Genomic DNA, 10,844 nt, shown 5'->3' on the forward strand with positions numbered 1-10,844 from the left:
GCTGGGAGCGATCGCACCTGCGACCCGCGATCAGCTGGAGCGACTCCCCCAGCTCTCTCTCACCACATGGTCCACCGCCTTCCGTAGGAGCTCGTCGGGAGACGTGGTACCTGCAGAGAGAGGTGATGACGATGATGATGATGATGATGATGATGATGATGATGATGATGATGATGATGATGATGATGATGGAGATATGACGAGGAGAACGAGGAGGAATAAGAGGAGGAGGAAGAGTAGGGCTGGAAGGTAGGACAGGGGATGGGGAGGGGTCAGGACCTCAGAGCTTCAAGACTCTCATCGAAGGAGATGGCATACCCGTCGAACATTTCTTTGACGTACTCCTCTGCTCAAATATTAAGGGGAGGAGGAGGGGGAGGAGGAGGACGAGGACGAGGAGGTGGGGGGGGGGGGGGAGCAGGTTGAACCAGGAGCGACGTCCTCTCCCTGCCCTTCGATTGACGCCAGCTACAACCACGTGAGATAGGGAGGGAGGAGGAGACACAGAGGAAGCAAGGTTGACTGGTAGGGCCAGAGGAAGGAGGGAAAGGCAAGGGAACAAGAAGGACGGACCTGAGGAGGGAGGGAGAGCAGAGCAGAGGAATGAGACGGGGGAGGCGAGGGGGCGGGGGGGAGCACAGGGAGAGCAGAGCAGAGGACGGAGGAGCGATGGATGAGTACCCCATGCCGTGCTGGAGCATTGTCGGGGTTCAGAATGAGCGCCTTCCTGTTGATTGACGTGGTAAATGAGAAGAGACGAGAAAGCAGCGGGATGATGATGATGATGATGATGATGATGATGATGATGATGATGATGATGATGATGATGATGATGATGATGATGATGATGATGATGATGATGATGATGATGATGATGATGATGATGATGAGGACGACGACGACGACGACGACGACGACGACGACGACGACGACGACGACGACACAGATGGAAATGGAGACATGATGGCGACGATTGTGATGAAGATGAAGACTATGAAGGAGGTGAAGACCATGAAGGAGATGAAGTTGCTGGTGGTGACGATGGTGGAAGTGGAGGTGGGAAGGAAGAAAGCAAGCTGGTGTGTTCATGCAATTTCGACTTTACCTGTAAAGCTCTGACGCCTTTTCAAGGTTCTGCGCAAGGTGATGAACTCCTGCCGCGCTGCTGACAGCCTGTCAACAAGGAATGAGACCAGGAGAGGTGAAGCAGGAGGAGGACCAGGAGGAGGAGGAGGAGGAGGAGGAGCAGCAGCAGCATAATAAGGAGAAGGAGCAGCAGCAGCAGCAGCAGCAGGACCAGCAGCAGCATAATAAGCAGAAGGAGCAGCAGCAGCAGCAGCAGCAGCAGGACCAGCAGCAGCAGCAGCAGCAGCAGCAGCAGCAGGGAAACTTCTCCCAACCTTGTCAAAATCTCCATCTCGAGCTAGCAGGGCGTCAAAGCATCTGATCGCCTCCTCGTACCCTGACAGCGGCAGCTGCGACGTGCTGGTGACCAGCCGAAGGTGAAGGGAGAACAAACCTTGACGTTGCAGAGGTTCAAAGACGCGCTCCTCATACTCGGAGAGAGCGCGAGGGCTTCCTCGAAACTCCCTGCGTCACAAGGGAGCGAGTGAGGCCAAGAGGTTGAGAGGAGGTTGATAGAACATAGACAGAGAAGCAGAGAGAAGTAGGTGGGGAAGAGGGGGGGGAGTGAAGGAAGTGGAGGAGGAGCAGGAGTGGGAGGAAGATGAGCAGGATTGGGAGGCCAACAGCGGCAGCGGCAGCGGCAGCGGCAGGCGAGGCGGCTCACTGGCAGCCTCGTCGAGTCGTCCTTGTGCTTGATGTGTGACCCCGAGGTTGGAGTGAGCGCGGGAGACGTCGAATCCTTGCTGCGGCTCCTTCCTGTGGTGCTCGATGGCCTGCCATGACGTCAGGAGGGCGCGCAGGCGAGCGACGGCTGGACCAGCTCATAGTAGCGCTGGGCCTCCTCGTGCTGCTCTGCTGTCTGCAGGGTGACGGCGAGGTTGTAGTTGGCACGGGGGCGGTGGGGAGTGAGGGAGAGGGCGCGGCGATGGCACTTGGTGGCTTCCTCGAGGTCCTCAAGCTCCCTCAGCACGTTGCCCAGGTTTGTCCAGGCAAAGGAGTGCCTGCGATAGTCAGGAGAGTCAGACGGCTGGTGCTGCTACTGCTGCTGCTCCCTGCTGCTCCCTCTTCCTGCTGCTGCTGCTGCTGCTGCTGCTGCTGCTGCTGCTGCTGCTGCTGCTGCTGCTGCTGCTGCTGCTGCTTCCTGCTGCTGCTACCTGCTGCTCCCTCTTCCTGCTGCTGCTGCTGCTGCTGCTGCTGCTGCTGCTGCTGCTGCTGCTGCTGCTGCTGCTGCTGCTGCTGCTGCTGCTGCTGCTGCTGCTACTGCTGCTGCTGCTGCTGCTGCTACTGCTGCTGCTCCCTGCTGCTCCCTCTTCCTGCTGCTGCTGCTGCTGCTGCTGCTGCTTCCTGCTGCTGCTACCTTGGGTCCTTCGCGACAGCCTCCCGGTAGCTGTCGACGGCCTCGCGTCTCCTCCCCTAGAGGAAGGTCAGGAGGGGATCGGGCAAGGATACCAACTCACATGTGAGAATAAGGAGTTCCCCTGCTGATACAGCTCCTGTGCGCTCAGCGATGGCACGGGAGGATGGCTGTCGTCTCGGTGAGTCGATGCAGCAGAGCAGCAGGAGCAGCAGCACAGACCTTTCCAGCCTCAGCATGTAGGCAGCGAGGACGCTGACCAGAACCCCCAGCGAAATCCATCCAATGGGCAGACTGAAGATGAAGGGTGAGGAGGAGGAGCGAGGGAAGAAAGAGAGTGCCTGTTGCTGTTGCTCGGAGAAGAACGCTTCTTTGTGGCCATGGAGAGATCAGAGGCTGTCGTGTCAAGGTCACTGCTCAACAAGCATACTTGCAAGCTGAGGTTGGTCGACGACTTGACATGGGCGGCAAGAATGATGAAGGTTTTGGTAATGGTGATGGGTGGTGGCAATGATGTTAATGGTGTTGATAGTGAAGGCAGAAATCACGATGAAGTTGCCTCAGAGGAAATGAAGCCTGATCGGCGAGGAGGAGGAGGAGGAGGGTTCACATGAGGAGGACAACAAAGAGGAGAAGGAAGAGGATTAGGACTAAGACTATGTCAACGATGGTGATGATGTTGAGGTACGAGGCACTAGTAGCCATGATATTCTTCATGATGTTTCATGGCTGCTAGTGCCTCGTACCTCAACATCTTTACCTCGTTCCACATGACAGACCACATCATCGCATTTCGTACTAGCTAACTGATCCGGTGTCGTATGCCAATATCAGCTGAGTCAGGGCCTGGCCGCCGGGCCGCCGCCCGGGGGCCGGGGCGGCCCGGCCGGGCCGGCATCCCAGTCCGCATCAGTCACGGCTGAGTGCCGCGGCCGGGCCCCCGGTGACTCCGAGGCTCAGTTGATCACTCAGTCAACAAACTCACTGAGCCTGCTGCTGGGCTTGGGGCCACAGCAGTCACTGCGAAGCATCCTCACCAGGCCCGAGGCCGCGAAGTTCACTGAGTCAGTTTCGTAAGTTAGTCAAACTTCCGTTGACTTAAACTTGAATGAGTACTATATCGCGGCACCGTAGCACCGTCCGATCACAGGCTATACGGCGAGAGAAAACAAGTCTCTCAGACACCGGCGGTGCCCGGCACCGTCACGGGCCGGGCTGTGATCGGCAGGCTCGGACGGTGCCGCAGTGCCACGTGAGGCCGAACCTCATAGGCTGGGCCACGGCGTCACGGTCCGAGTTTTCTCTCCGAGTCACTGCGTATTCAAGTTTCAACTTTTTACTTTCAACGCGGCCGCTTAGTAGCTGTAGCCCGGTACGCCCGGTACTCACGCGGCGGCAGTACCGTACCGTCGGTACCGGCGACCGTGACTCGGAGGCTCCCGGAGTCCGAGTCTCCGGGCGGAGCCGGAGCCAGCCGCGCGGTTCAATTGAAAGGAAATCCCGTCGTCCGACGCCGAGCCGGGTAACGGAAACCGTTGGACCTTGCTGAAGAGACTTGAAGTTCCCCCGCCGCAGGGGTGCTCTCAAATTAAATCGTTTTTGACCTTTTAAAACTGTTTTTGACTCTTCCGACGAAGTTCACGGGGACTCCGGGTTTCTACCGGTGCTTTCCGCTTCATCTGACAGGCTTGCTGAGGGGTAGGGGTCGCCGGGGCAAAGCCAACCCGGTCATCGCTGAGGACTCCCGGAGGGTCTGGCGGGGCTCTCATTTGGAGGGGTGCCTCGCTGGGGTTGATGGGGTCCGCTTACTAAGAGTGGGCGGGGTGGGTACGGTGCGGTTCGGAGTCCCTCTGTTTGACTTGTAAGGTACCCCCCGCCTCCCTACAGGTGACCCCCAGGGTCCCCCCGCCGGGGCTGACCAGGGGTCCCCGGCCCCCGTCACGCGGCCTTCCGCCGCCGAAGGCTTTCACAAAAGTAAGTGGTGGCCCTTGGGGGCAATCAGTCACGGTAGTACCAGCAGCAGCCCTCGTGCTACCTTTTCGGTACAAATTCAAGTAATAACATTATTCGATGCCTTCGTTCTAGTATGTCCACAAAAATTGTATACTTCAAAGTAGTGTTCACTCTTGTACCATTTCAATCATTTTGTACTTGTAATTCATGTCATATCTCAGCTTTTGATAGTGAATTTCAGTACCTTTCCTACTTATCAGTACCGATCCCGATCGCGGCGTAAGATAGCCGGTACAGCCTGTGAACCCTACAAGTAGCCCTGGGGGTGGGGGTCCATAAATCTTATTACTCACTTATGCCAAGGCGGGCTGAATGAAGTCCTGCATTTAAAAGTTTTAAAAGCAGCTAAAAAGAGCAGGGGTGGGGTGGGTCCCACACCATGGGACTCTTGGAGACCAGCATGCGACTATGCCCCGGATGGATACGAGTGGGTGGGGTAGTGTGGAACACCTCCGATGGTCACCCCTTGAGCACTCATGAATACCGGTAGTATCCGGACAGATTTTACGAGGGTACCCTCACCGGTATCGTACCGTAGTACCGCGGTACGGGTTGCGCCCCGGGTGACAGGGGTCAGCACTGACCCAGGAAGGAGGGGGTGGTCTGAGATTCCGGACAGCTGGATGCCTACTACGGTGTAGTATGAGATATGATCACGGCACGGGTTATCTCTAGTGGGCTACAGGGGGTCCAGGGGTCATCGAACCACCCCACCACCTCCGATGCCAGGAACTCAGCCCTGAAGAGATGTAGCAAGCATGATCACCTGCGCAAAAGAGCCTGTGATGTCCTGGAGTACAAGGGGTAGGGTGGTTCGGAACTACCGGGGGTATGGGAGACAATTATATAGTGGGTAGGGTCGTCCGCAGTTTAAAAAAGAATGGTTCGGGCCACATGCTGTAGCCGTTGGTGGCGTCGGCCGGCAGTTAAGATCGACCGACATGGGTGGGGTCCTTGACAGGGATGTAAGGGGGTAAAAATTGGAAAAGGAAGGGGTAGGGTGTATGAAATGGTGGGGTGGATAGAGTGGAGGATTCAAATCAAGGCAACAGGTCCCCGCCAACTGACATGGCGGCGGAGTGGCACATTGCGGGTGGGGGTAGTTTGAGACCAGAAACGCCTCAAAGATGTGGGTACTTGTCGGTAAATTACTGGGTGGGGGTCAAAGATGGAGGAGACACAGGGGGTAGGGTGCAGCAGGGAGGGGCAGGTCACCAGGGCCTATCCCAATCCGTTCGCCACAACTGACAGAAGATGGCAAATTCTGGAACAGCACCTCCTGTTCTATGAGCTCTAGCAGCGCTGCTTGTTGTAGGGGTATGATAGTTTGCGCACATAGTTTACAATTGCTTTTGCTCCTCGCTCCATCTTGCTACGTCTCCAACTTTTTTCCTTGGACCGTTTCGGCTTCATCCAGTTGCATGCGTAGAATTTTGAATGTCCTTGTGGCTCTAGTTCAAGCTCAGTTTAGCAATAGTTCAGTTTGCAAAAGCGCAAAGATAGTCCAAGATGACAGTAACTGACCGACTGTTGCTGCAGATGAAGGGAGGGATGAGCTCTCTGGGCGCATTCTTTCTGGTGATTTTGCTGTCTGCCGTTGAGGCGGATATGAGCAAGATGAGCGGGTACGATAGAATGTGATCGAGGCATTATGTGGAACTTATCACCTTGATTGCAGTCAATCGTCCCCCGATGCTTCTAGCCTTCATTTGAGGAAGAATACTTACAGCTCCATGAGCAGCACGACCATCCAAAACCCCTGCGACAACTGTGATTGGATGTGTGAAATGGGATTCTATCTTGACAAGGGAACTTCCCCTTACAACTGGGTTTGCAAACAATGTCCCTCGAACTCTTACTCGAATATGCGAGGAGCACCCAACGTGTCTTCCTGCAAGTGCAATGCTGGCTACGCTGGGACCGACGGAACTTGCGATGCATGCGCTGCAGGCAAATACTCTTCGGTCTATGGGTTGACTGCCTGCCTCTCGTGCACAGCTGGTACCAACTTCTCCTCGGCCACTGGAGCAACTACATGCACAGCATGCAACACAACCTGCCCAGCTGGAAGTTATAAGAGTGGTGATTGCACTGCCTCACAGAACCTGCAATGTGCGACATGCTCGAGTTATCTTACTTATTCTACTTCAGTCAGCGCAAACTCGGGCGCAGCCAGCAGCGTGTGCGTGTGCGATGCCGGGTACTACTACAACTCTACGAGCTCCACTTGCATCGCCTGCGAGGCAGGGAAGTACAAGTCGGACAAGTCCAACGCTGCAATGTGCACTGAATGCAACGCTTCGACGTACTCCATGGCAGGTCAGTCGACTTGCTACTCATGTGCCTCTCCATCTTCTTGCAACACTGGGTATTACTTGGATCCGAGCGCGTGTAGCAACTCCCAGTATACGTGCCAGCAGTGCAAAGGAGAAGGTGGACAGCTCTCGGACTCTCCACGGAATTCCTCGACGGACTGCTATTGCGGCTTGGGATATTATTACAAGGATGCTACGAATGGATGTACCAAATGTCCTGCAGGCAAATTTGGCAACGAAACCAAACTGACGCAGTGTTATGATTGCACGGAAGGTGTGAACTACGCTAACGTCGAAGGACTACAATCTTGTATAGCCTGCACGCAATGCAGTGCAACTCAGCAAACTGATCAAACTTGCACTAAAACTACTCAAGCGTCTTGCCGTACCTGCCCGGCCAACTCTGCGTTGGCTTCAGGCAAATGTACCTGCAATGATGGCTACGCCGGTGATGCCAGCACCAGCACCGGGAATTGTACAATGTGTGCAGCTGGCAAATATTCGAATTCTTCTTTCACTACCTGTGTCGATTGTCCTACTGACACTTGGAGCGCTCAAAAAAGTGGGTCATGCTCTGCTTGCAATCAGACTGTGTCATGTCAATCCGATGAGATCGCATCCTCCACGTGCGATCAAACCACAGGAAGGTATTGTACAAAGACTTGTTCGGACTCATCCAAGTCTATCTTGAACAGTGTTTGCGTCTGTAAGGCTGGCTACTATCAAAATGCATCTGGGGATAACTGCGTGGCCTGTCCTGCAGGCAAGTACCAGGGCTCTGAGAACCAAACCACATGCCACACCTGTGATAGTGGAAAGTATGCTGCGGGCAACGGAAATACAATGTGTCACTCGTGTGGATCACCATGCGGTGCAGGCAAATATGTGATCACAAACTGTTCGATCACCGCGGATATCAATTGCGGTACTTGCGATGCGGGGAAAACATCCAACAGTGGAGCCATGCACGTGTCAGATTGCTACAATTGCTCTGCAGGGTATTACTCAAACGCGGGAGGCTCTTGCATGCAGTGTGCTATTGGAAAGTACAACCCATACCCAGGTATGTCGGATTGTCAATCCTGTTTAGCAGGAAATTGGGCACCACCAGGCAGCACGTCGATGGCACACTGCACGAGCACCAGAAGTCTTACGTGCTCGAACATTCCTGAATATGCAGTCATCAACCCAGACATCTATTCCTATTACGAGACCTCCTCTAGTTGTTCCATGTGCCCGACTTCTTGCCCATCTGGAAATGCCTTAAATGGAACATGTGCCGGAAAGGGCGTGCTTGGTTGCATTAGTTGCCCTTCTTCGTGCAAGCTCAATATCTACTTCACTGCAACTACGAACAAGACCACACCAACTGTTTTCAACGCTGCTGTGAAAGGATCAACGTCATGGACGGTAACGTCTACCTCGACAGAAAAGGTTTTGATGACCCCGAGCGTAAACTACACCTTTACAACGTTTGTGACAACGGTGGAGGTATCATCTGGAACAGAGAGTGCGTACTTGAGCTTCTCCAAGTTGAAGGATGAGCTGGCAAAATCTTCGGTGCAGCTTCTTTCCATCGACAGCTCGATCCAGTACAAGGCGACGTCAACTACCACTCCCGCAACGACTGCGGCGCCAGCTCCCGCCACGACTGCGGCACCTGTCTATGTGTACATGAGGGGTACAGCGGCGGTCACAGAAGCCCAGTTCAAAGCGAACGAAGCGGATTTCAAGAAAGCCATTACCAATGCAGCTTTGCCAGTGGTTGTGAGCAATGTCGTCTTGACAATCTTGTCCGTCACAGCGCGAAGGGCAAGCCAGGTGGAATACTCAGCACAACTCCAAGTGGCCAGTGCGGTGAGATGAGATGCTTTCATCCACCCGTTCAGTTCTGACCGTAATTTCAGAGTGATGCAACCAGTGCGCAGAATAACATTAAGACAAACATTGCAACTGAGATCGCCAAGGTTTGTATCGATCCTTGTTGAGTTCATTTGTGTTTGCTGATTCCGCTTTACCCAGTATTCTTCGCTATCAGCGTACTCCACTTCCTTCACTTTTTCGGATACGCCCTACACAACAACACCATTGGGCGCTGGAAGTCAGATCAAACCCCTTCTCTTCCTCTTCTCACTGAGTTGGATAATTGCAATTAGTCGTTCATTGTAGATTTCATGTTGTCAAAATCACACATGATAGTCGTGTAACTGTCCATGGAGATTAATCTAAACCAAGTTTTCCTCTGCACTGATGTTTTCTTGTCGTCGAAGAGTTTCGAATTTGTCAATGATTGCAAGCAATGTTCAGCACGTTATATTAGCTCTTTGCGCGTTGACCAGGTTCTTGTTATGCTGTTGTTCGTAGCATTTACTTTGCAAATATTACATCGATGGATAAGAGCAGATTGAACACCCTCACGCACGTCTCACTCTTAGATTGATTCGAACTAGTTCACTTGCGATCAGCTTGAGGAAAGCGCGCGTAACTCGTAAAGTAGGAAGGAAGCACTCGAATAGGTCCAAATGATCATTGTGGTTGAAGTACAAAACAAGTCGCAACGATTTAGGCAAGATAGTCAATATGTAGCCGGTACTGAAAGATTTCTGTCTCTATCACCCTCACTGAGCCTTCATCGTCGGACGCTCAAACAACTATCTTTGGATCCTGCCTATCGTGACTTGAACAGACAAGACAGTCAAAGATGTCAATGACCGTCGTCGGCATTATCACGATTGTGATAACAGCTCATGTCGGAACTTTCAACACTACTCGTCCATATTCCTCGTCCACCTCCTCTCCCAACCCCATTCTACCTCTCTGTCTCCTGCTCATCAATATCGAAGTCTCCAGCACTGTCACGTTGCCGGATTGATGAATTCATCGCGTTCCTCATCCTCCACCACCACAATCATCCTGCCTCTGCTCCTGCTCCTGCTCCTGCTCCTGCTCGTGCTCATGTTCGTGCTCGTGCTCGTGCTCTCGCTCGTGCTCTCGCTCGTGCTCTTGCTCCTGCTCTGGCTCCTTCCTACTCGTGCCCCTGCTCGTGCTCGTGCTCGTGCTCGTGCTCGTGCTTCTTCTCCTGCTCCTTATATCACCATTCACATCATCATCCTCATCACCATCCTCCTCCTCCTCCTCCTCCTCCTCCTCCTCCTCCTCCTCCTCCTGCTCTATAGCCTTGCTCCTGGTCCTGGTCGTGCTCGTGCTCGTGCTCGTGCTTCTTCTCCTGCTCCTGCTCCGTGTCCTGCTTGTGCTCCGTGTCCTGCTCCATCTCCATCTCCTGCTCCTGCTCGTGCTCATGTTCGTGCTCGTGTTCGTGCTCTCGCTCGTGCTCGTGCTCGTGCTCGTGCTCGTGCTCTGTCCCCTTCCTTTTTCTCCTCCTCCTCCTCCTCCTCATCTCCGTAGCAACCATGCAGGGTTGTGCAAACTTCGCACGTATGACAGTTTCTTGACAGCAAAAACTTGTTATATATTTGGTACCAACGTGTTATTGACTTTAGATATGTACCAGGATCGATCGGTATTGCAGTACTACTTGCTCGTTCTTTGTAGAAGTTTCTCCGAAACTCCGCTACCTCATATATTAGTCAAATAAGATATATAAATTTATGCTGTACCATGTTCTTAAACAATATAACGTTCGTTATAAATTGAAATGACGATCTGCGACAAGGGAATGGAAAAGCGAGAGAGCGGGAGAGGGAGAGGGAGGGAAGGAGGGAGGGAGGGAGGGAGGGAGGGAGGGAGGGAGGGAGGGAGGGAGGGAGGGAGGGAGGGAGGGAGGGAGAGAGAGAGAGAGAGAGGGGAGGAGAGGAGAGTGAAGAACCGACTGGTCATGAGAGAGGGTGAGGGAGGGAAACTGATAGACCTGTGAAGAGCTGTGGGAGGTCCAGGGAAGGAGGGGGAGGCGCTCTTTCTCCTCCTGTATATCTTTCCAAGCGCTGTTTCCCTCTAACTGGACATCTCTCTTCACTCTCCCCGGAATCATCTCCCGCTCTTGCTGGGGTGGGCGCACCACCCCGCTGCCTCACCTCATC

The 10,844-nt window shown here is 53.8% G+C and overlaps 2 protein-coding genes across 2 annotated transcripts; one reads left to right on the forward strand and one right to left on the reverse strand.

The window, feature by feature from the left end:
* Window positions 1-1,101: 1,101 nt before the first annotated feature.
* Window positions 1,102-2,718, reverse strand: GUITHDRAFT_148759 (hypothetical protein; the record flags this gene model as incomplete). Its single annotated transcript, XM_005819177.1, has 6 exons — window positions 1,102-1,173; window positions 1,401-1,475; window positions 1,520-1,590; window positions 1,790-1,898; window positions 1,943-2,126; window positions 2,702-2,718. 6 exons carry the CDS (start codon window positions 2,716-2,718, stop codon window positions 1,102-1,104), a joined length of 528 nt encoding a protein of 175 aa, XP_005819234.1.
* A 3,311-nt stretch (window positions 2,719-6,029) lies between these two features.
* On the forward strand, window positions 6,030-9,210 carry GUITHDRAFT_156388 (hypothetical protein; the record flags this gene model as incomplete). The annotated part of the gene is made up of 4 exons (XM_005819178.1): window positions 6,030-6,117; window positions 6,171-8,664; window positions 8,715-8,774; window positions 8,830-9,210. Coding segments are annotated over 4 exons (2,789 nt in total), but the record flags the coding sequence as incomplete, so codon positions are not given.
* Between the last annotated feature and the right edge of the window lie 1,634 nt (window positions 9,211-10,844).

This window comes from Guillardia theta (genome assembly GCF_000315625.1).
Source record: "Guillardia theta CCMP2712 unplaced genomic scaffold GUITHscaffold_240, whole genome shotgun sequence".
Lineage (NCBI taxonomy): Eukaryota > Cryptophyceae > Pyrenomonadales > Geminigeraceae > Guillardia > Guillardia theta.